The 25495-nt window shown below is 40.1% G+C and overlaps 1 protein-coding gene across 5 annotated transcripts in view; it reads right to left on the bottom strand.

Moving 5' to 3' along the window:
* Nucleotides 1-25495, bottom strand: part of SDK1 (sidekick cell adhesion molecule 1) — a 387510-nt gene that overhangs the window by 197889 nt on the left and 164126 nt on the right. For 3 of the 5 annotated variants that reach the window (XM_064725525.1, XM_064725524.1, XM_064725523.1), the window contains exon 6: nucleotides 8529-8662. In XM_064725525.1, coding sequence (XP_064581595.1) covers nucleotides 8529-8662 — 134 coding nt within the window. Of the gene's footprint in view, nucleotides 1-8528; nucleotides 8663-13018; nucleotides 13091-18589; nucleotides 18778-25495 lie in introns of those variants that run through there. The other 2 variants (XM_064725526.1, XM_064725527.1) reach the window with 2 other exon arrangements.

The raw sequence follows: 25495 nt of genomic DNA, 5'->3' as shown, positions 1-25495 counted from the left end.
GGCAGTGCAGTTGGATCTGGGGTGTACAGGATAAAAAGATAAATAGTTCCAGAAAAAGATTGTTTGCCAGACTGACAGGCCCAGGAAGCTGCTAACACTGAATGTTGTTTGACTTAAATCTGCTCCATTTTATGATTTCTATTACTGTTATTATATTATTCATCTAGATGCTCGTTTTTATGGCGTTATCAGTAGGTATTAAAAAGCTTTTGCAAGATCCCACAGTAGTGCTTAAACTTACAAGCATGGACAGGAGCTACTACTCTCATGCCAACAATTAGAACTAATCATGAGCACAAAGTACTTACATGAGAGTGAGAAAATTAGTTCACTTATCACTGCACTGAAATGAAAAAGAGAAACTAAATAGAAATATGTTCTCGATAGAATGTGGTTAAATTGGAATTGGATTATACTATCAATTTTACCATTTCTGCCCATGAAAGATGATTCAATCTCCAGTAACCAACATCATCTTTTTATGTCTGATCAAAACAATGTTTATTTTAACAGCTCCCTTTCATGTTATTTCACTCTGAAGTATTAGTACAAGATTGATTGAAGAAAAACACAGATCAAAAATGATACTTTCTTTGTAAATTCTACAGTATTATTTAAAACCACTGTAGGTGGACCAATGAGATTGAAAAGTCTGTCTGTTGAACCAGCAATACTTTTCTGTCTAGAAAAGTTTCCTGGCATTTCTCTTCTGCCGATCTTCCAACAAATCATCGCAGTTTGTTCAAGATGGCATTTTCCTGGATGGCATGTATAATTGATGGGTGTCACATTTTATAAAATGATTGCAAGGTAAATTCAATTTTCCCTTTTCCTTGTTTGTGTCCTCTAAGAATCCCTTATCTCCACATATCAATTACCAAGCAGTGACAGAGATAGGATACAAATCACTCCGATGAATGTAATAGCAAAAGTGATTAGAGATAGGGAGAGATTAATTGCATGTGTCAGATATAAATAAAGGGTTTAGGAGACAACCCAGGATTTGGAGCCTGTGTTTGTGTGTGCATTCCAGATCTCTCTCAGACACAGTAACCCCTCTAACCTCATAAACAGACAAGTGTAACAAGAAGCCATGTTAAAATAATAAGTTTGATTATAGAAACCTCAGCATTTGCTGTTTCTTCAGAGCAACATGCATAATGTATGTGCATCTGCTGAGGGACAGACTCAGCTCGGGTGCAGTTCTGTGGTTTCACCAGCCCGTGAGGAGTCCCCATAACAACAGGGTTGTTCTGCTGCACTTAGGAGGAAAGGAAATAACTATTCTTCCCATAAACCATGCATTTAAAGCTTCATTACATTTGTTGATGCAATATGATGAAAATTAAGTGCCAGATATTTGAATAGGTTTTATGCTGATTTAGGCTGTTTCAGCTCTCTTTAATAGGAAGACTGAAATAATCTTACAGAAAGTTCACTTTATCATCTTCCCATGACAAAAACTACCAGCAGAGGAGACCCTGCTTGCCTGGGGCAGAGGCTGCAGCAGATGCATCATGAGTGGCACTAAGTTTTATCAAAAATAGTCCAGAGGAAGATGAAACTGGAGACCAACCAATATTTCTGCTATTTATCAGGAAGAGGGCTGATAGCATATTTGGAAAAACTAAGGAAAAAAATCTTGAGCTGCCACAGAGGTTTCTTGGCTCACCTTTATTATTCCTGCAGTTTAGCAATCTGTCATTTTAAGCACAGCTTTTCTTCTCTATCTCTGCAGTTAAAAGTGAGCAAAGTTTTCCTTTAAGGAGAAGAAAGGTAGAGAATTATGGAAGAGATCTGGCTGAGGCTTTACAAAAACCTAACAATGAAATTTGGAGTCCAAGAAGGCTGATAAATCCTGAACATCATTTGTTACTTCTTTGTAATGCATATAAAATCAGTCTACACTGCAGTACAGTGTCACTTTTTGCAGTAGATAATAGGGTAAAGCACTGAGAATATCAGCCTCCACTGAAACTGCCAGCTCTGGATAAAGCTTAAACTAACATTTGTTCCAATATATCAAACCCAAATCTTCAACACTAACTCAATTTAGTCCTTTTTCTTACAGCTATTATTGTTATTAAAATGTGTTTGACTTAAATACATAACCATGCATTTGAGATGTGTGTAAATTGCACTCTATTCTCAAAGTAAGGAAAAAGATCCCCATTTCAATGTATGTCCTTGAATACAGAGCAACAATAGAAGAAAAAGCCCTTTGACAGTATTTGACCAGGGTATTAAAGATGGCTTTTACACAGAATGTGTCCTTAGGGTTGAGGTTAGACCCCAAACACTTCCACAGACCCCTTCAAACTAACATTTGAGGCTTGTTTAGTGTCAATCAAATGTCTCAAAGCCAAAGGCTCATATTTACTCATGGAACCCCACCATAATATCCTTCCTGGAAATCCTACTGGACAAAGAGAGCAAAACCTGTGTGGAAATGAGGAAGAAATGTGATCCTTTCAATGAGCCACTTTAAACCAGTTCCCAGAGGGCTGAGCTCTGCTCTGTTGGACTTCCCCAGTATTTGGGAAATCAGGTACAGTCACGGCACAGAACTGCAGTTTCTTCTTATCTCATATTCCTTCTTTTTCCCCCCACCAAAATAACACCAAAATGTAAAATAAGCATCATACAACCACTGAATTCACCTCCACAGCACTGACCCAGAGAGGCTAAAAGAAGTCAATTCTCTTGGCATGAACTAAAACCAGTCTGACAAGTCTATAGAGCTTGTGTGAATTTGACATCAGAATAGAAATATCTGTTCCCTGCGTGTGCCAGCCCATTCCTTTTTTCCTTTTCCCTGCCTACACCTGAAAGCTGGGACTGGCTATGAAAAATTCATGCCTTTTGTGCTTCAAACATACCCATGAAGGATCCTCAGCATCTGCTGACTCGAATGAACCCTGATGGTTAATATGGAAAATCATGTTAGTGAAATGCTCTCTTTCCAGGGAGGAAAATGTCTGCTCAGAATCTTCAGAAAACTTATCTTCTTACCACACCTGACAGAAGGATGTCAAGAGGAACATCCTCTCAAACACAGCGACAGGTAATGGGGCATTCCCCCCCCACCTCTTTCTTTCCTGACAACATAAAGAATATTTCATTCTTACAGACACTAAAAGTGACCTAAATGTCCTGTGCAATCAGAAGAGCCTTCTTTTATAGGAGAAAACCAAACAAACAAGAGCTTTGAGGTAAATTCAGTCCCTGTGAGCCGGAAATGGGACTTCTGCCTTCTGTAAAGTTTATGTCTTGATACATTAAGTTGAAGAACAAAACAGGGTCTCTTTAGCCTCATGCCAACGTCTGCCATAACAGAATAAAATTCTTCTGGTTCCAAGTGGAAGTTGGGCAGGACAACATCACACCCTCATACTTTAAATTAATTGCAATGCAACCAAGCCAGGAGTTTAATTTTCAGTCCCCAACTTTTTTCTGTCCCTACTACTTTTTTTTAAGCATTGCCAGTGCCCAAGGGAAAAATTTATCTTCGTTAAATGATAATTGGCTTTATTATCTTTGACTCTTCAGAAATGCTGGCTGGCAAGGTTTTAAAAATTTTCATCAATCTTGTTTTCTGTTTTCACAAAGCCTGCATCAGAAAATGACATCAGGCTGCAGAACACTCTGTATCTCTTGGTGTTACCAACAGGTCTGGGGACTATCTAATTTACTAATAAATCTATTGGAGCGACATGCATCTCAATATTTCACAGCTTAACAAGGAGGTGCAGGATCAGGGCCCAGAATTGCAGTTCCGGACGATTAGCGCCGCAAAACCAATTGAAGCAGGACCATCTAAACTGTCACAACAGCTTACACACACCCACCTCCTGCAAGCCAGCATTTAAATCATTTACTGAGGCCCACATTTTTCATAAAATGCTTCAGCTGGACTCAGAAAAAGCCAAGCACTCTGTTAAAAGTTTCCAGCATTAGGCCAGTGGTGCTGACATAAAGTGTTGTGCTGAAGTCAATAATGGAAATATCTCACCAGGGCTTTGCCAATTTCTTCCCAAGTGGCTCCAGAACCTGGCCATGGTGTCACATCATCAAGTGGAAGGACATGGACTAAGTGCCCTGCAGGGAATAGCTCAGCCAGCTCCTCACAGCAATAAAAAGCTCCCCATTAATCTTTCTTTTTCCCCCCCCTTCTAATAAACCCACTTAAACTCTTGACTTACATACTAAAATCCCTCATGGTTTCATTAAGAAGCTCTAAATGGCCTTGCTACCCTTTACCCTCAAAAAAACCTTCATGCAGAAGTGGCACAGCCAACAGCAAACTACCATGTACTAATTTCTTTTGTTTGTTTGGGTATTTCTGGGGGTTTTTATCATTACTTTTGATGGGGTTTTTTTTGTTTGGTTGGATTTTGTTTGTTTTTTAAGTTCCATACTAAAACCAGAAGAATTGTGATGCAGAGATATTTAGCTGTTACACTGAGAATGGCCCTCAAGGAAGTGAGGGTTTTATGATGGCCTTACTTGAATAAACACTTCAATCTTTAGGTGCCCTGCCAACACTTGTAAGATCAAAGAATGTCACTTTATGCCCTGACAAGTCACAATCCTTAGGAACAGACCTGACCATCTGTGCTGCAGAGTATGTCTGGCTGTGGGAGAAGAGGCATGTGAAAGAAAAAGCCTAAAGAATTAAGGATCCATTTACAATGCCATCATCAAACCCTATTGCTCAATAGATGGAAACAGGAATAAAACATTTAGGATTTTCCAACTGTTGTTATTGAAGGGCAGCATTTACATCCCAAAAGTTTGTATCAGCCCAGAGACAGATTAATTCTCACACCATTCCAATCAAGTTAGGAAGTTCCAGCAACGGAGTTAATACTGCAATCCTCCCAAGCAGCAATAGTGAATTCTCAACAAGGAGTGAGTGAGTAATGTGAGTTAAAACCCAAAGCCAGTGTTGTTACTATTTCCACTGCCAAACTCTTGACTTTCAGACTTTCCGATTTTCCAAGCCAAAATTTTGTGTTATTTACATGAAAGCTCTGACATATGGTTTAAAAAGAGAGGGAAAAAAAAAGTGGCAAGATTTTCATTAGTGTAGTACACAGTTCAACTCATTTTTAGACATTTTAAATTTAGGTCTAATTTATGACACCTCACACTAATTTCAGATGTGACGTTATTCCCAATATGCTGCCTGTTGGGCATAATTTTTATTTCCCCAGAGCCTGTCACCTCAGAGATGATCTAATTCCCCTGAAATCAGTACAAATGAGTCCACTTGAAAGAAACATCCATGGTTTTCAAGCAGAGCTGGGTGGACCTCACCCTGTGTCACATTCAGACACACGGGTTTAGGGCAGGCATGTGGAACATGGGTGTTCAGCCAAGCTGGGGACTCAGCTGTGAAGGAAAAACACTGCTCAATATTTGGATTCTCTCACTGAGTGACCAGATCTACCGGGAAATAAATCTTTGTGCCTTTGCACCAGGAGTGTGTAAGGACTGGGTGATGGGGAGTGTATCTGAAACTCCCAAATGTCCCAAAAAAACCTGGCACTCCCCTAAGCCCTGGCACTCTGCTGCCTTCATTTCCCATGTGTGGCCAGCCTCAGAACATGGAGAACAGCAAATCCAAGCACAGCCAAAGCAACCCTGAGAAGCCTGCAGGCTTTCTGTGGGAGCTGCTTCCCAACTTCCCCCGTGTTTGCAATCAGGGGCGATGGGTGGGTGTGAGACTTCACAGTGTTGGACTCAGTGAGCTGCAGTTTAGACTGACAAGAAACAACGTGTCTTTACTATTAATACTCAGAGTCCCACTGGAGAATTCAATGTGATTGGGGCTTTTAGACTGTTTTTGAAACATGCTCAACATCCACTAATCTTTTTATACCATGTGTATCAAATACAGTTATTAATTGAAGGGCAGTTCAGTGTATTTTCCAGGTGATGCTCAAGCTCCATTTACCTTCAGCCAGAATTCAAGAGAGACTTTAATCTGCAATATGAGGCCCTGTAACTCATCCTCTGCTCAGCTCAGAGCCAGACCTTTCTCCTGCTGTCATTCTTGTACTTTGGAGCAGAACAGGACAGCTTACAGCTTTCTCAGCTGTTAGAATGATTCTGCAAATATGCTTTTCTTACAGGCTGAAGCAAATCTGACACTGGTCTCCTTCAAGGAATAATGAGCTGTGCATATCTAACACTGTTCTCAGAGAATGGCTGCCCTGGGAATTATCTATGGGGTTTTTTCCTCCTGCCCTCAATAATGGTGGCAGTGTGTATGCTGAGTCATGCAGCAAGGTTGTACTCAATAATTAATATATAATCTACTTGCATAGAGATTGGCTATTCTGCTTTACTTGGGGTTTATTGGATTTTGATTAAAATGTTTTTAAATTTTATACATGTCCTAATGAAAAGTTACAAGTGTCATCACTCCTAACATCCCATAAGATTCAAATGGTGACAAGTCAGTGCAGTATCTTCCTCATCTGTGTTACCTTTAACAATCTGTTTCCAACCTCTTGCTTGAATTCTTTATTACTCTTCCAAAATATGTCATTTTTCTGCAACCATTTTCTGCATATTGCTTCAGGACTGTATTTTTGCCTGATTATTTTCTGTTACCAGACCAAAAATGTTTATTCATTTCTATGTAATGTAGCACATAAGTTTCCTCCCCAGATCAAAGTTCAGAACAACCACATTAATCCAATTTTCTTTACAGACTCCAATGCCTTACAGCCAGTGCCTTCCTTCAGCACACACACACAGCTTTAATAACCCAGGATATCAAGGTGTCAATTTGAAAACCTCATTGGCTGACATTAATTCTAAAAGCAAATTCATTTCTGCTTTTCCATCTTGTCTCATCCTTCATTTTCTTTTATCCATTTTATCTTTCCTATTTGCCACATTCCAGGCAGACTTTGCATTCATGGTATCAAGCCTGTGAGCATTTTGGAGTGTTTTCTTTTCCATATGCCCATATTACCTTCTGCTTTGCATAGCACTTGTTATGCATGCACGATCACAGACTATTTCTAGCATTAATTAAGACATGAAATTAAAGTGGGAAGTATGCTATTGGTCACATAATACAAACAACACAAATTTGCTTTAAAAATGAAATTACTAAAGTGTTAGCAAACCTCTTCATACTGTCAGAAATAATAATGTTTACAATCTACGTGCCACAGAACAGCCAGAATTCACAAGTGGATTTGGAATATTATTTCCACTTCAGAAAGATACACATGAAACCCCTGAGCAGTTCATTTAGCTGAGATACTTGTCTGGAAGAAGACAGAGGTTTGTGTCTCCTGCTGCCTGCCAAGCCATGCAGCTGCTGCCCACAGTGACCCCAGCCCATGACCAGGGCTCCCCATGATTGTCCAAGAACAGCTTTCCTTGAAATCCAATCAGGAATTTTAGCAGAAAAATGACATTTTCTTAGAAATTGAATGTTTCACAGGATCATGTTTCAGATGAACTTCTGACAGACACAAGCACTGTTCCAAAAGCAGTTTCCCAGATTTCCTGCCCAGAAACCCAGACTCCCAAGATTTGCTATTGTAAGGAAATGAGCCAACAAAGATTATCCAAAATCTCATGGTACCCAAGATCATGAGATCTGGGCCATGTCAATGTCATTGATCTAGAGAGGAGTCCTGCATCATCTAGAAGCCCAAATGATAAGGGCTGTCACTGTCATCAGTGATTTACTCCATCACCTCTTCCCTGTCTCTACAAGGAAAACAAGGAACCTCCCCATTCCCACAGCACTAACTCTCTCTCTTCTCACTGCTACATAAATAATCCCTTTATCAAGTGCCTCATCCAAGGATTCAACCCATTTCACATGTTTAGAATATTAATTTTTCATGCAAACAGGTTAACTGGATGTTTTACAAGAGCTTGCATGTGCACATTTCTGCTGAATGTGCACCTTGGCACACTCAGTGTGCAGACATCTCCCTGACCCCAGTGCTCTGCTGCTTTTCCCTCTGCTCTGCTGCAGAACCCAATCATGGAATATCTCTGGAGTGGTGGTGTTAATACAACCCATGTAATGTAAAATAATAAGTAATTACAATGAAATGCATGTTCCCTGGGACTCTGTGATAACTCCAGGTAAAAATAATGCCATAAACTGGGAATAGATTCATAAATAAATTTGCACTCAGAGGGATGACTTGTTTACTTAGGCACAATGGAAAACAACACATTATAAACACCTGCATTAAAAAGAAATTATAACCACAACTTCACAATAAACAGTGAGGGATATCATCATGTACCTGCCTTGCACAAAGCAAACCACCAGACAAAGGCTCTGAGGGTGACTTGTGGAGGGCATCTCCTCTCTTAGGTCCCTCTCTTGCACAGGGAGTTCAGAGTGCTCCAAACCAAACAGGAAACACTGACCTCCTTAAAGGTCCAATCCTTTATTAGCAAGGCTGTTTTTATTCATTGCCTTTGTGAGTTCTGCCTCATCCCGTGTGCCACACATGCCCCACACTTTGGGTACTCACGGGTCACACTGAGGTGAATGAAGGGACTGGTCTTGTTCTCCCCGTTCTTCTCGTTGACTGCCTGGACATAGTAACCTCCTGCGTCCATCAGTGACACCCCCAGGATCACCAGCTGGTTCTCCAGAGTGATGGCTCTGTTTAGGGAAGAGAAAAATCACACTGAAACCAGAGGAATGTTATCCACACAACACCTCAGACCTGACAGCCTAATATGATATTCACTGGTCATATAAATCAAGATGTTGCAGAATGAAAACCAGCCCCACTTGAAACACACAGGAAATAAAGAGCTCAGATGCCTCTAGGCCTTTTCTCTATTTAGATCATGTAAGATGTTTATGGTGACACACAGAAAAAGCTTCAATGTGTGAAACAGGGGCAGTTTAAATAGCAGTAAGAAGTTATGCAAGAATCAACAAATGACACCGGTGACTGCCAGGCTGCATCTTTGTGGGGGTCACAACAATCCTGGCAATCATCAGGATGCTGCAAAGCCTGATTTATTGAAAACATTCTCAACAAGTGAAAGGCAGCCTATTAAAGAGTGACACTCAAGCAATAACACACAGTTCACTGAAATAAGAAAGTAAAAACCAAAGCTAGCAGAGCCTCCAAAGGTAAACTTTCTGCATTTATGGCATCACTGGTTATCAGCTCATCACAGACCAGACCATGGGCTGTCACAGAGAGGATCTGTGTGGACAGGGAGGGCTTTCCTTTCATCCACAGCAGGTAGGACAGCACTCTCCTGAAGGAGTCAATAAACGCCATTGTCTAATACAAGTCTGTTCCTAGAGCTGCTGCATAACAAAGGTTTCTGTGGACTCCCTCACAGGCAGCTTTACACACTTGGCTACTTCACTTTTCACATGGATTAGATGGCCTTTTCTTGGCTATAAAGGATTAACCTAGAGGAAACATGTAAATATTCAAGGGTTTGAGGAACAGGACACAGGAAGCTCAAAAAGCAGAAAGATAAAGAAAATGTAAAGTTGCAGGGAAAGCCTGTGGAGCCAGGAGCTCATCTATTGCAGCCTGGGACAGGCACAGGCTTGGAAATCAGAGCGTAAGGCTGGGAGGAAGAAACTCCCTCCACTTCTAATACTTGATGAGAAGCCATGCTGAGTTCAGCTGTGCTATTAGATATAGCACTGAGCATGAGGTGAAACAACTTATAAAATTATTATACTGGAAGAAACAAATTCACACATCAATAGGCTCAAAAAGAATCAGCACTGAGTCAAAGCATTTGTGCACTAATCAGTCAATAATAAACACCCCTGCTTTCCATCCTCCTGTTTTGCCATGGGGTGGCTACCCTTAGTAATAAACAGCTATTTTGCTCTGAAAAAACTCAAGTAACAGTGGAAATCACACACTGCTAGTGCAGCAAACTGGTTTTTATACATAGGGAGAGCATTACAAATTACAGAGAGAACATGGCTGTGTTCAAAGCCAGGCACTTAATTCATAACACTTCAGTTTCCTGATGTGGATACAAAGAAACCTGAACTTCTGTAAAGCTGTCATGGAATCAGAGAACTATTTAGGCTGGAAGAAATCTTTAGGATCAGGGAGTCCAGCCCTGCCAAGGCCACCACTGAACCATGTCCCAGGTGCCACATCCACACAGCTTTAAATCCCACCAGGGATGGGGACCCCACCACCGCCCTGGGCAGCTGTGCCAGGGCCTGAGAATCCTTTTGGTGAAGAAGTTGTCCTTTATTCCAACCTGAGTTTTTTCTGGTGCAAATTTAGGCTGCTTCTTGTCCCTGCCAGGGACAAGAAGGTCCCACCTGAGCCTCCTTTTCTCCAGGCTGAGCCCCCCCAGCTGCTGCTCAAACTTCTGCTCCAGACAATAATTGCAAAAAACTGCTGAAAAATGAAGCTAAATGTTCAGCTCTGAAATCAGTCATCACACATCACCTAAAGATCCTGTTTGTAACATCTTCCTCGGCGACTTTTACGGTAAAAACTACCAAAAAAAAAAAAAAAAAAATCGCAGTACTTTTTTTTTTTAATTCAATGACACTGTATTAGTTTAATTGATTTAGAAAATTAATCAAAGAAACTGATAGATTTACAGAGTGAGGATATAAAATACAATTAATAGGACATTTGATACAGCAAATAAAGATAAAATTCCAGTGCAGTGCTAATAATTGAATATTACAAGACAATTACACTCGCACTCATTTCTACTTTAATTCTAAAGAGAGCAGCATTAGAAAGACTTTTTGAAAATACTGAAATACATTTCAGACTGCTTTGATTCCAGGTAAAACTGCACCCAAAGTTTTAAAGGTGATCCTCAAATACTGCTGAGCTGGACACAGTTACTATCTGCATTAAATTGGCTGAAAGTTTTGACACTTAACCCATTAAGCTCATTATGTAATAATCAAGAGAAAAGGAAATGAAAATGTATTTATGCAGAAATTGTTTAAAATGAAGTGGGTCTGTTTCATTTTGATACACAAATTTTTACTGGAGTGTGAGCAAAACGTAACATTTGTGAGTGAAAAGTAAATTTTAGAAAGTAATCTACATAAGCATAAAAGTTTGATATTAATTTGAATAGGAAAAAAAAAGAAGATAATGCAACTCCAGAAGGCAGCTCTTAGGGGTCATCAATTACATGGTCAAAGTTAAATTAAAACTCCACAAATGAGTTATTGATATCTTAATAGTTCTGTGAAAAATGGAATGTCCTGAGTTCATTAAGTGAAGGCAGGTACAGAGCCAGGAGCCTCCCAGGCTGCAGAGTCTGGGAATTTTATTTACATCACACATGAGCCCCTGTGCATCAGGAAAATCAATTGGTCACATTTTAAGGACTCATTAATTCCCATGTTTCTAAACCATCCAAAGCTCCAGGCCCCAGCCTTTACCAGGGCTGCAGCCACTCACTGCACAACAGCTGCACAGAGCATCCAAAAATTGGCTTAACATGCTTTCTTCGGTTGATTGTTTGTTTTCATTGTCTGATATAACTTTTAAATTCTGACAGCACCACTGTGATGTTCCAAGGAAAATCTGATTCCTGGGTGCTCAGTTTAGCAGCACAGTTGATGAAGATGACTGCAGCAGATGGAGTGGACCTGTCAGTAATTCATACCCAGTGCAGAACTCATGAAAAATATAAATATTGCTTTTTTAAAGCAGTATCAAACTTAACTCTATCTAACATTTTTGAGACAGGAGCAAGCAGCAAGCAAACTAAGCAGACTGATCCTCTGGGATTTCTTAAGCTAGGAAAGGAGCATTTTAAAGCACACTTATTAACAGAAGAATTTTTTGCATTTCTCTGGAGCCCAGCAGGAGCCTGCAGGGAACACAGCAGGCAGGGCTGGCAGTGGGAGGTGGTTGGGATGGTGGATCCAAGGTTGTCATGCCCAAAAACATCTCAGTGGCACCTTCACCACAGGAGCTGGGGCTGAACCAGCTGATCTCAAACAAAGGCAAGGGCAGATGACAAACTGTGTTTAAGGAATGCTGTTTAATCAAAAGTCATGGACTGAGGGGATGGGAAAAGGCAGCAGTGATGGACACAAATCATTGTACAGCCCATTATTCCAAACACCAGAATACAGAACAGCACCTTCTGAGGTTTCACTCCCACTCACTGCAGTCAGAACTGAGCATGTGGATCTCTGGTCTAAAGTAAAGCATCCTGCCCATGGCACAGGGAATTGATCATCGTCATGGTCCCTTCCAACCCAAACCATTCTATGACTCTGTGCACTCTGGAATTTTTAATTGCACCTTTTCAAGTTGTCCAAATACTATAAAGTCTGTTGTAAATAATCTCTAAGCTTGATCTAGAGCTTATGGGAATTCTTTGGTGAATATCAATGGGACATGAATGAGATTTTTACAAGTAAAGATAATGTTTCAAAGGGGATGCCATTCTTACAGCCTTTAAGAGAAAGGTTTTGGAGTTAATGCTGCAAATGAATCCTTCATTACCTCAAATAGGTGGATTTAGATTTATTATGTTTTCTATGGGGAAATACCAAAATCTACTCTACAAGTGGATAATTCCCCAAAGTTAGATATTTGTTATGTTATTAGTCTACCAGATTACACAAAAAGTAGATAATGCTGGGTTATAAAAACATAAAATGAAAATCAGAGTAACCTGATTAGGCTCTCTCTCAGAAGGTACCATCTGCTTCTGAGCCAGCGTGCAATATTTTAGTACAAAGACTTTCATAAAGCCTCTTTTCCAATATTACCTCCAGCTAACACGATTATTAATCCCTCTATACCAGATATTTTTTACCAGAGAGCTTCTGTTCCCCTTTCAAAAACTTCTGTCCACACTGCACAGCAAGGCCCCATCTCCCCAAGCCCCAGACACTATGGCATATCAGTGATGCTGCCAGAAAAGGGAGAGATTGTGGAGTAATAACAAAATAATTACTGCAAAACTTCCCCCATGGGTTTCCCCTCCTGGAAGAGCAGGGATCTGCTGTAGTTACACTCACAGCTGTTCCAGGGGATCTCCGTGCGTGCACAGCTTAACCCATCCAGCATTTCACCATCCTCATGGCTCCCGGTGCTGAGAGGGAATTATTAATTAAAATTATTTGAATACACATCTCTCACAAACAGCCTGTGTTTCTCAGGACTCAATCACAGAGAAAAGTATTTGTGTTTGTGCTACAGAGCAGCATCTCCACAGGGACAGAGCACCAGGAGCTGTGACTGCATGGCAGTTTCCTGGGATATTATTCAGGTTCCATGTACATTGTTACTGCAAATCAGCCATCTATTAATAAAAATTTTATACTTCCACATGCACTGGATATTAAATAAAGCTGCACTGAATTTAGAATCAGGGCAGCTCATCTGTTGCTTTTCTAGCTATGTCAGGGCACAACACGTTTCTAGGAAGTGATTGGGATTTCTAGTCATGGAAACATCCCAAGGTTGCACAAGAAGAACCAAGACAGTCCTAATGACCAGGCAGAGGACAAACACTACCCTGAAATGAAGGACAACCAGCTATTGAATGGTTTAGCAGATGCATTTCCAGGAGGAATGGAGATAAACAGCAGAGTTTCCACATTTTAGAATTGATTTCCCTGTTCTCTGGTTTTGGGGCTTGCAGGGCCTTGGTTTAACAAGGCTGTAGACAACACTCCCTGTGCTTCATGAACACCTTACACTAAATCTGTAAAGCAGCTGGAAGGCTGGAAAGGAAGTGGATGGAAAACTGCACTTGACAACCATCAGTGATCCACGACCTGACTGGAAAGTGAGAGCAGGTACAAACCCACAGGGTCTGTCTGTGGCCTGGCTTAATATTTTCATTGGTGTTTGTTGACTGAATATAGATTTCACTTACTCAATCTGCTGATAAAGTCCCAAAGACTCTGAAAGACAGAATCAGAATTACAAATGCAGGAGATCTGCTCAAGTCTCCACTGACTGAGAGGTTTGCAGTTCAGTGCACAAGCTCCAAACCTTGTATTTGAGAAAGAATAAGTGACTGAGCAACGGCAAACCTCACAAGGGGGTGTGCAAACAGCAGTATCACTGGGAAATCTAAGAAATAACCCTGTTTCTCACCCAGCACAGCCTCCACTCAGCCCTGGCTGTTGGATTTAAATGTGTGGGTAAGTCAGGAAGAATTCAAGCAGCACCCAAACACTGTCACAACAATCCACTCTTCTCCTCTCTCATCCATGTGACCCAAGGAATCATCCAGTGAATGTGGCATGCAGGAGAACCTCAAAACAACAAAACAAAAAAACCCCCACCAAAACAAAAAAAAAAAGCGCAGCAAAACAAAAAAAAGCGCAGCAAAACAAAAAAAAGCGCAGCAAAACAAAAAAAAGCGCAGCAAAACAAAAAAAAGCAAAACAAAAAAAAAAGCAAAACAAAAAAAAAAAGCAAAACAAAAAAAAAAAGCAAAACAAAAAAAAAAGCAAAAAAAAAAAAAAAAAAGCAAAACAAAAAAAAAGCAAAACAAAAAAAAGCGCAGCAAAACAAAAAAAAGAGCAAAACAAAAAAAAAAGCAAAACAAAAAAAAAAGCAAAACAAAAAAAAAAGCAAAAAAAAAAAAAAAAAAAAAAAAAAAAAACAAAAAAAAAGCAAAACAAAAAAAAAAGCAAAACAAAAAAAAAGCAAAACAAAAAAAAAGCAAAACAAAAAAAAGCAAAACAAAAAAAAAAGCAAAACAAAAAAAAGCAAAACAAAAAAAAGCAAAACAAAAAAAAGGCAAAACAAAAAAAAGGCAAAACAAAAAAAAGGCAAAACAAAAAAAAGGCAAAACAAAAAAAAGGCAAAACAAAAAAAAGGCAAAACAAAAAAAAGGCAAAACAAAAAAAAGGCAAAACAAAAAAAGCAAAACAAAACAAAAAAAGCAAAACAAAAAAAAAAAAAAGCAAAACAAAAAAAAAAGCAAAACAAAAAAAAAAGCAAAACAAAAAAAAAAGCAAAACAAAAAAAAAAGCAAAACAAAAGAAGTATCAGATTTAAGCGGAATCACCAAATATTAAGCCGCGTTATAAACATCTGAGCAGCTTGCCCTCAGAAAGCCTGTTTTTGGTCTTTGGAGATAGAAGCTCCCAGAAAAGATGCTCAGATGAATTACCCCAAATGTATATTTTTAAATCATGCCCATACCAAGCAATTACCTGCCTAGAGATTAAAAACCCCACAAAACCAAACCCAAGATAATCACTATATAATTGATCACAAGAGAGATAATGCTGCCAATGCAGAGGCAAAGAATTACAGCAACAAATTCAGGAATAATTCCTGAGTGCACTATTTATGTTTAAACAGGTTGGGTTTTTTTCTCCACAGGTTTTCAGCAGCTTCAATTCTTACTTAATACAGCTTAATTATTATCACACAACTTTGCTCCTTTGGTTTTTTTTGGTTTGCTTGCTTTTTTTCTTTTAATTATTATTACATTTTAAGCAGCAAGAGTTAGTGCAGCTGATATAAGGACTCGAATGTGCTTAAATCCCAGCTGCTGGGTGTTATCTTGCTGAACCACACCGAGGCGTGGCTGGATGTGCTATGCCAGCAGCACTTCTCAGGCCAATAGAAATAACCAGGCTTTCAAGACAAAATACACATCTTGGTCAATAACAGAAAGCAAAGACCCAGGATAAAATAAAACAATTTTCTCCAGCCTCTTCTTCTTATAAAACTCTTACAGCATTCAAGATATTTGTAAGCAGGGTGTCTATTTTTCTTCCCTCTCTATTTTATGGTATAATCAACACTTTGAACACCACTTGTGCCATCACCAGCTGTTGCCATGGTCATTGCTGGCAACCACAGGCAGCAAGAATAGTGGATTTTTTTTTTTTAATACAAATGGGTTATTTAAACAAAACATTGCAGTTAAAAAGTACCATAGGTTGTTGATTTACACAGCTGGCTGACTTCACTGACAGCAAGCACAAAGACTATTTGTAATAATTTGGGATTTTATAGTTCAATTTTCAGAGACAGACATGAATATTGCTTCGCTTTATGATAGTTCTCCTGAATTGATTATTTAAGGTGCTGTGGCATTTTTTTTAAGCACTGATTTGTTCCCCTTTGCTTCACTGTGGAAAGAAAACTTGTGTTATTAAATTATATCTTCATTTCTGATAAAACATGTCAGCATAATGGTATGTGCTCTAGTGCTTTGTGGTGTAGAGTGGAAGGGTTTCCTGTTGAATATTGTATATTCATACCATTACTTCACTGAGACACATTTGTTTTTATTCAGAGTACACAAGCCATGGCTGTGAACTGCACTAACTATAAAACAAATTAGCAGCAGCGTGGCCCTGTCACAGGGCAATGCCCTGAAGGGATAATTGATCATGCAACAAAGACAAAGGAAACCTCAACCTCTTAACAGCATATTTAACACATGTATTTAGATGTGCCACAACTGTGACTACTTAAATGCTCCCAACTTTCCTTTATTAATGTTCCTGACTCTGCCCCAGCATCATTTCTGCCTTTTTAATTCCTGATTTCACACATATCTCATTCAGAACCATCTCTATTTTCACACAGGTGTAGCTGAGAATAAGATTTGGCACAGCTGGGTTTGGGAACATGTAGTCTTATGGATTCAGAAATCTGTATCACAGCAACTGAAATAGCCACACCATTTGGAAATAAAATTTCAAATCTTGGGCTGGTCAATGTATTTGCTCTGTTTTCTCAGATGAAAAACTCCTTCAGCAGCAAAATACATGCACATGAGTATATTTAAAACTGATTTCCAGAGTACACAGAGCAGGGACACCAATCCTCTCTCTGGAACCAGCAAACCTCATAGCAACTGATTTTCATGACTGAAGATGAAACACAGGTGAGAGACCTCAAGAGGCCAGCACCTGCAGTGTCTGCTTCTTATTGTATGAACCAAAGGCTTTGGCTTCCTTTTAATGCCAAAAAAATATAACTCCAGCTTAAACCCAGCAAAATAAATATCCAGGTGTACCACACTTGCTCTACAAGAAAGAGGAACAGCACCAGCCTGGCCTCTCAGTGCCTTCAGGTGATAATAAACGCTCCAAGGGATAGGAAAAGCTGTACAAGACATAACTTGTAGGAGGCAATCTTGTACCTCAGGACTAACAGCCTGGTAGCCCCTTAGTTTTTAGATCTATTACCCTTCCTTTTAATGGCACCAAATCTTTAAACAAAGAGAAAGGATATGGTAAAAAGTGGCCACTGACCAAAGCATCAACCTCTGCTGCTGCCAGAGAGCAGCAGCACAACAGCAATTTATTTAGACAAGTTTTACTATGAAAGATAATTAAAGATTTAGAGGCACGGATCGATAGAACAGCAAACACTATCTATGTACAGCACTGCAGTTTGCCAAGACCAGCATTTGTGTTACTGCTGCAGATCCATCATACAGGGCTATTACAGTGTCTCAGGTTTGCTGTCTACATCCAAACAGGGATTTTGTGGGGTCATTTCTACTCACACACCATTAGGACACACACTACTGCTGTGCAGCAGAAACTGAGCACAGGCCCTGGAGCCAGGTAAATCTAGGTTGGGTTATGAAGCCTTGGGTGAGTTATTCAGACTCTAGGTCTGAACAGACTAGACTTTCAGACTCTAGGTTTTGCCGAGAGAGAAAAAGGATATCACATGGATATGTTTCTTTTTAGGTAGAAAAAAACATATCTAGAGGCTTTAATAGTTAACACCTGTAGCACTCAAAAGATGTAGTAGATTATGCAAGTGCTAAATCTTAATACTCTTTACTTCCCCTTGCATTTCAGTTTGACTGTCAGACATTTGATTACAACTTCAGGCAAAGCACTGATATCCAACTCCTTTAACATCTCCTTAGCTCAACACCCCAGGCAGGTGAGGACTGCTTTCCAAACACCAGAACTCCATGGAATTACACAACCTCCTTCAGCAGAACCCCCTCATACTGGGCACAGATGCACTCAGTAACGAACACACAGACTCCACCAAATCCTGGTTATTACTGACAGTCATTCAGAAGTAGAAACTTCAAGCCAGTCAATCACAGAATTACTTTTTTTAGTATCCATACTGCAAACATTTCCAAGCACTCCAAGTTAGCAACAATAAAACATAAAAACCACTGGTTAAAGAGAAGAAATAAGCAGAAATTGAAAAGGAAGCAGCAACTCCTTATTTCTATCACAAATAGGCCATGTAGTGACCTAAAGTCAAAGCCAGGTTGGATTCATTCGACCAAATGTTGAACAAACAGGTCAGGAATGAAAGAAAACTCTGTAACATGAGAGCAGCATTTTCTGTTGTGGCTTCTGCCCAAACATGATTGCCTGTCAATAGTGTGTCAACAGCACAGAAAACTATTGGGAACTATTGTTCTATCAATAGCACTTTATCTTTTAAGGTACATAACAGTCTAAAAATACAAACGGATAATTTTTCAGAAATAAAAGGAGGAATGCTTCTTTCCAATTAATGAGCCAAACATACACAAAGCTGTTGTGTAACAAAGCTACAGAATTCTAAAAGGTGGAAAGCAAAGTTATGAGAAGATTTATGTAAGAAACTGAGAACTATACCTGCTCCTGAGCATTTGATGATCCCAGTTCCACGTAAAGCAGCACTACCTACAGTAAGACCTGTGATGCCCCAGTGTAAACACCAGAATATTTTAAAATAAAGTATCCCAATGTGGCAGCAACTCTCTGGCCACAGAGAGCAAGGCACAACTTCCCCAGGCACTGTGCTGGGGAAGCATGTGAGGTGATCAGAGAAAATAATGAGAACCAATTCATATCCTAACTTGCTGCACCTGTTGTGAGCAGGTGTTATGGAGATTTGTTTACCAAAGGGTGCTTTCTTGATTGGCCAATGGTGATGGAGCTTTGATTCAGGGACCAATTGGATCCACCTGTGTCATGACTGTGTGTAAGGGTGATGGGTTTCTTAATAAGTATAGTATAATAAAGTGATTGATCAGCCTTTTGAGAAGCATGGAGAAAATGCTAATTATTACCTGGCTGTAAGCCAGCAGTGACATCCCAGAATAGAGGCTTTAGACTTTCCAAAGTAAAGCTCTTTTTTGGGATCCTTTTGATTCAGCCCTTGTCTCCAACTTGTCACGAACACTTCAGTGGCGAACCCAAGTGTAAATGACACACAATTAAATGACCACACAGATTTTTATGCTTTCAGCATGAGTGGTGTTGCCAAATCTGGGCACACAGGCACTCTTTCAACTCCACTGATTTTTAAATTACTTGAAATCAAGACACAGGTGGTTTTGTATGACTTACTGCATATTTGAGTTCTGAGTCTAATGACACAAATTTGCTTGCCCTAGAGCAATGAAATACATTCAGGACTTCTGGCTGTAAAGCTTAAGGAAGTCAGAAGGCCAAAGCTCCTGCAGTAAATCTGGCCAGTCCTCCAGTGGAATGACAGCAACTTCTACTTTAGAAATAGTCCCAGAGGTAAAATAAAAAGTGAAGAACTTCAACTCCCTCCCAATACTGAAGCTTTAAGCACCACACTTTCCCTCTAATGAAGGACAACCCTGCCTTGTTTGCATCTGCTGCATGATCCATAAACAGCGAGCAGTCCGGGGAAACCCTGAAGTGTCAGGAGACACAGCATGCTTTCCTGGATTTTATGGCTACGAGAGGCTTTGCAGAGCATTTTTATTCTCAGCGCTGAAGAAACCCTCGGCTGAGTTCTGTGGCAGAACAACTCACAAATCCTGGGGAAGAGGCATCTGTGATGCCAGCCCAGCTCATATTCCAGGGCTGGGAACACAGTGCTCCACACCCTGCTGGTGCAAGTAATTCCACTTAAGAGCTGGACCAGAACAGAAAACCTCTGATGCCCCCAAAGTCTCTGCTGCAATCTGTCTCCCTGTATTTATCTCTGTACTTGCAGACATTCCTGCTGCAGAGGTTTTAGGGATTTGCTCCTGCAACGCAGCAAAATGCTGCTCCCTGCGATTCCCCTCATCTGGAGGAGAGCTTCTATTACCCAGTTAATGGCCAGTAGACACAACAGTTCCATCACCTTCAGTTACTGACTCTTTTTATCCACTTTGCCCTGTAATGAGGATCTCTGCTTGCTCACATTTACGCAGCAGCAGCATCAGCTCTCCCCTAATCCTGCCACACATAAAAATGGAAAGATAGATGCAGAAAAACATTAAAATGCCCTTATCACTTGGCTGCAGGGGTATAAACTTAAAATAGGAGATTGTTTTTTTCTGTTGGAAACAAACAAATAAATACATTTACTTAATTTTCTTCTTAAATAATCCTTATGAGCATTGCAAGGAGCCTTTGATTATTACTGTATAGATAAACACTGGAACATTCCATTCTGTCTTACCCAGGTTAGATAGAAACAAATCCAATTCCTTCCTGTACATGTTTTTCCCAGGTGCATTAACACGCTCTTTACATTCAAGAACCAACTTTTATTACAAGCTGAGTGTGTAGGGAACAGGGAGATAGGGAAAGAAAACAGAATGAACAGAATGCTAATGAGAAAGAAAAATACAGCCTCAACAGCCAATTCCTTTAATTAGACAGACGTCTATGTTTTTAACTTCCAAGTTTTTAATCCTGTTGTTACTGAACTTGAAAGACGGAAAATAGAAACAATGCTCAAATAAACCCTGCAGGCTACCTTGCTAAAGGAAATGGGAAAATTAACCTCTTATCTCCTAAGATGAAAAATAAGTGTTTTATAAGAGCCAGGTCCATGAGGCCAATAATAACAATACACAAGCTTCAGAATGAAGTCCTGAAAGCAGAGGTAACAAAGAGGGAATACGGAACAAGTCATACAGAATGGGGAGATAAATGTCTTGTTTTCTCCCATACATTCTTCACCCAGTAATTAAGGGATTAAATACATATTTGGTTATACTGCATCCCTTACTCAATCATGCAAAACAATCAGAAAAATAACCATATGCAACAAGTCCTGCTACATTAATAATAATGAAACAGAAAGCCACTTGCAGGTTTGAGGTACTTAAGTCTCATTTGTTGATAAGGATCTTCATGCAAAGGGCCCAAACAAGTTCATAGAATTTCCTTGTTTCATGGTAGTAAAAGCACATTGTTCAAGTGGTTAATATTCAACCCAGAAAAGAAGCCAAACAGGTACCCAGGGATTGTAACTGGAAGCTAAAATTCAGGATTACATTCCACAGACATGCAGGCTCACAGTTCCTCAATCCATGCAAGCCTACACTTCAGCTCTGCAAAGTCAGAGAGACTGCAGGGAAAAGGGAGCCATGGCACGGCTTGTGTCTAATTGAGTGCTTGTGCATGAGAGTGAGCAGGAGAGAGGGCACACATCCCACAAAAACACACAGACACATCTCAGGAGAGGTGTCAGAGCTGCCTCTTGACTGATCCCTCTGTCAACTCAAGCACTGAAGTTCCTCCTTCAGCTCACTGAACAGCCGAGGTTTTTGATGTCGAGACTTTAAATTCTGTTCCCCGGTGCCACAAGTGAGCCAGGAGTGTCTACACAAGGCTAGGGTTTGTTATCATGCCAGAATTGAGCTTTAAGACCTCACAATATTGTTCTACAGATAATTCCAGCCTGCTCAGTTTAGACAACTTCACCCAAAAGGTCACAAATGGAACGTGTTCCTTTTCCTCCCTCTTTCTTTACTCTTCAATGCAGAGTGGCAGCTGAAAAGGAATATTTGAGAAGAGAACACAAGTCACCTCTCAAGAGCAGAGGCAGCACCAACACCCCTGTACTGTTTTCCCTCCAAGGGCAGCAGAGGCACTGTCTCACTTTCCTCTTAAAGCATCTCCTCACTCCAACAGCACTGGAGACAGAAAGGGAAAAACTCTTCACCAAAATCCAGCACTTTTGTAAGGAAATTTTCTTCCTATGTTTCTATTGTCACTCAGGAGCTGCATCTCTGATGCCTCAAGGATTTATGCAAATACTCTTTGCTGGTAATCTCTACAGCAAGAACAACATTAATAGAAAGCATTTGCCTGGATAACACAATCCTCCTCTTCCCACAGAAAGCAGCTGGAGGTTTATTAGAGCTACTGAGCCCCTTGAAATGCTCTTCTTCCACCCATCACCCTTCCCTGCTGCACACACTTCAGCCTGGGACACAGCAGTGACTGCGCATGCACAGCTCAGCTGTCCACATCCCAACCCTGGGACAACACCAGAATGTAAAGGATGATGTTAAATGAACCTGTGAAGATGGATGAGGAACCCCAAAACTCTGCATTTCCAAGCTGTATTGCTGTGGGTTCTCTGCTTGCTTTTTCTACCTTTGTTGGGGTCAGGGTTGATGATCCATAACCAAAATCCACGTTGACATGACTTTTTTTTGTGTCTGGCTACAGGGTCAAACTTCTGATTCCAGGGTATAAATTCTGTATACATATACTGATTATACCTCTATATATTCCATGTCTATATAAGTGATATAAAGTATAGAGAAAGACTTTAATATGCTACAGATTATATTTACGGAATATATCTACAGATACTCTGTATTCTACAGGACATATCTATAGATATTCTATCTATAATAGGAAATCTGTTCACATATTCTTTATCTACAGGCAAGTTTCTGTTGGAAGGTCTGTGTTGCAGAGTCTAAGCCATTGTTAATTAAAAAAGACACCACTCAAATTACATTTTACTCTAGTCCTTCATTTGTGTCTTCACACTGCCTGCATTTCATTCTTCAGTCAGTTGCTTCAAGAACTCCAGGGAGAAAAATAATGTGTTGCTGTGAGGATACGCCTGTGCTCCTCTTTAAGCTTTAAAGTTGGCTTCCAACAGGCAAAGAAATAGCAGGAAAGGGGAAGGTTAAAAACTTTGCTTTTCATCTCTGCCAAAACAGTAAAAGAAAAATGAGATTGCTGAATAGCTGACTGACTGCAGAATCAACACAGCAGTGATCTGCCTATAAGCTGCAAAGGGCAAACCCAAGGCATCTGCTTAAAAGCTTATGCCAACTGTGGGATAAAAAGTAAGGAAGCCACAATAAAACATAATTATTACAGGGGCTATAATTATGGCATTATTCTTTGGTGTATTCAATGTTGTGCACATTAAACCTTGTACACTGTGAATATTTAATGATTATATGCTTACTCAGAGCCCTTTCATGTCCTTAAAATACAGGTATTTTTCATGTATTAAGAAAAAATTACACATAATTTTTTTCCTGAGGGTCTGCTGTTGAAAGAGATGGACAATATTCTGTGAGTCTTCTGCAAATTTAAATCTCAAAACCTTGGAACCTGTGTGTTTACAGTCACTGCATGCCAATTTTCAGTAGTTTTTGGAACAATACTCCACCGTCTTGACCTCAAGAAAACAAAATGTAACCTGTGAGTGGTCAACTGCAGCTGCTCTGTCTTGTCAGCTGTAAGAACTTCCCATCAAAAGTAGCAGCAGGTCTCTAAGGAGGCTGAAAAACTTTGGATACATGCAAACATTCTTCATAGAAACAAGCCAAAGATGTATTTCTGCACTCAGGAGCAGCAGGAAGGACGATTCACCAAGTGCCAACAGAGCAGAAAGCTCAGGAGCTTCTGCTGAGCTGCCTGTCTATAAACCATGCATCCAGGAACCATGAAAAGGATTCAGGTTTTAGTATGTAATACAGTATAACAGGGCCAGACATACAATTTCCAATTTCCAGTATTTTATAAGGATATAAGGGAAAAATTACCAGATTTTTTGTCATGCATTGAGGCTTTAGTACAGTAAATACTGGCAATGGATTTATGATATTTTGCATGTTCCACCCTTACCTGAATGGAGAGCACAACTTGATGTGTCTGGGTTTCTGTATTGAAAAAGACTTTGAAAACAGCTTATTGATTTTTTGGGGGGTCAGCATTCTGGGCTGTTGTAAGATTGCCAATAGCTTTGCTTAAAATGTGACTTTTTCCAAACAGCCACCTTTTAATCACTGCAAATGAAAGCAGAAGAAACAGCTTCCAGAAGTGCTGGGTGGCTCATCCTATCAGGATGGGAGACTTGCAAATCACCCAGCACGGAACTGCTGCTAACTCTTCTCTAAGTACAATTTCTCCATTTTCCACCCATTTGCTGGTAACTTCTGGCAGACCAGACCTTCTCACAACTCACAAAGCAGTATTGAAAGCCCTGCTGAAATTAAGATGTGTGGCATCTGCTGCTCTACTTGTATCTACCAACCACAGGGTGGTCCAGCACAAATAATTTCTGACACATATAAATATATATTTGTTGTTAAATGACCTTTCTTTTTTATTGTTTTGTTTAGGAGATTACAATTAGTTCTTTTGGTTGCTTATTACAGCATTTTTCCAGGAATGAGAGGTGACAGACTGACATTTAATTTCCATATTTCTTTTTTCCCCTTCCTAAAAACAGCCATGACATTTCTTGGTGTTTTGCATCCCAGGCTCACATCCTGCATTCATTCCCCAGGATAACTGCCAACCATTCCAAAACATTCCGTGGCTTCTTCAGGTAACCTAGATAAAGATCACCTGTCCAATTGATTAAGAAATATTTAAGCTATGGCATCAAGTACGAGGGATGGTTATATATGTAATAAAGATGAAATATTGCTTGTTTTCAAAAGCACCGTGATGTTCTCATGTTTTTTATTATTACTTATTTCCAATTTATTACCTCAGCAACGCCGCCTGCTCTATCATTCCAGCTAGCCAGGGAGCACTTCTGATCCCCAGGATATGGTTTGTGGCCTTGAAAGGATATTGAGTTAAAAAGAAAATTAATGTGAACTAAATTAAGCCCCTCAATGCATGCCTCACTTTTTAAAACTGAAGCTAAATCACAGAACCACAGGCTCCCAGGTTGGAAGGGGACCTCAAGGGCGATGATGTTTGATAATGCTTCCCAAGCCTCCATGGCAATCCAGTCCTGAGCATTTGCTGCTTGCTCTGCGCTGCAGCTGCTCCCAGTTCTCCATCTGGAGGACTCCAGCCATCCAACTCAAGTCCCAAGGTAAATCTCAGGCTCTGGGAGGAAGTGATTTAGATGCTTGCTGATAAAAATAGGAGATTTCCTCATCCCATGCTTTGTCAGACTCATGATCAGGACAGATGGAATGGAGAAGAGGAGAGGAGAAAGAAGAGGAGAAAGCAGAGGTTTCTGTGTGTCCTGGGAGACCCAGCAGACCAGAGAACACCATGTCTGGAAGCCAGACCTTATCTTTCCCTGCTCTACAAAATGAGGAATGGAGAGACAGAAGTCAAGGCAGAGAGATATGAAGAAAACTTCTGCTTGTTTTCATTGGTTATGGTACAACACAACAGGATCCATGTAGGAATGTGCTCCTTAGCATTGCCTGGACTCTCCTGACCATCAATTTCTTGCTCTCTAACTACAAAAAGCCAGCTGATGTCCTCTTTTAGAGTCATGCAAACCATTCAAACATTGACAAATGGAGTTCTGGGCAGAAAAGAACAGCAGCAGAGAAG

The sequence above is a fragment of the Zonotrichia leucophrys genome, chromosome 14 (genome assembly GCF_028769735.1).
Source record: "Zonotrichia leucophrys gambelii isolate GWCS_2022_RI chromosome 14, RI_Zleu_2.0, whole genome shotgun sequence".
Taxonomy (NCBI): Eukaryota; Metazoa; Chordata; class Aves; order Passeriformes; family Passerellidae; genus Zonotrichia; species Zonotrichia leucophrys.
This window is presented reverse-complemented; position numbering and strand designations above follow the sequence as displayed.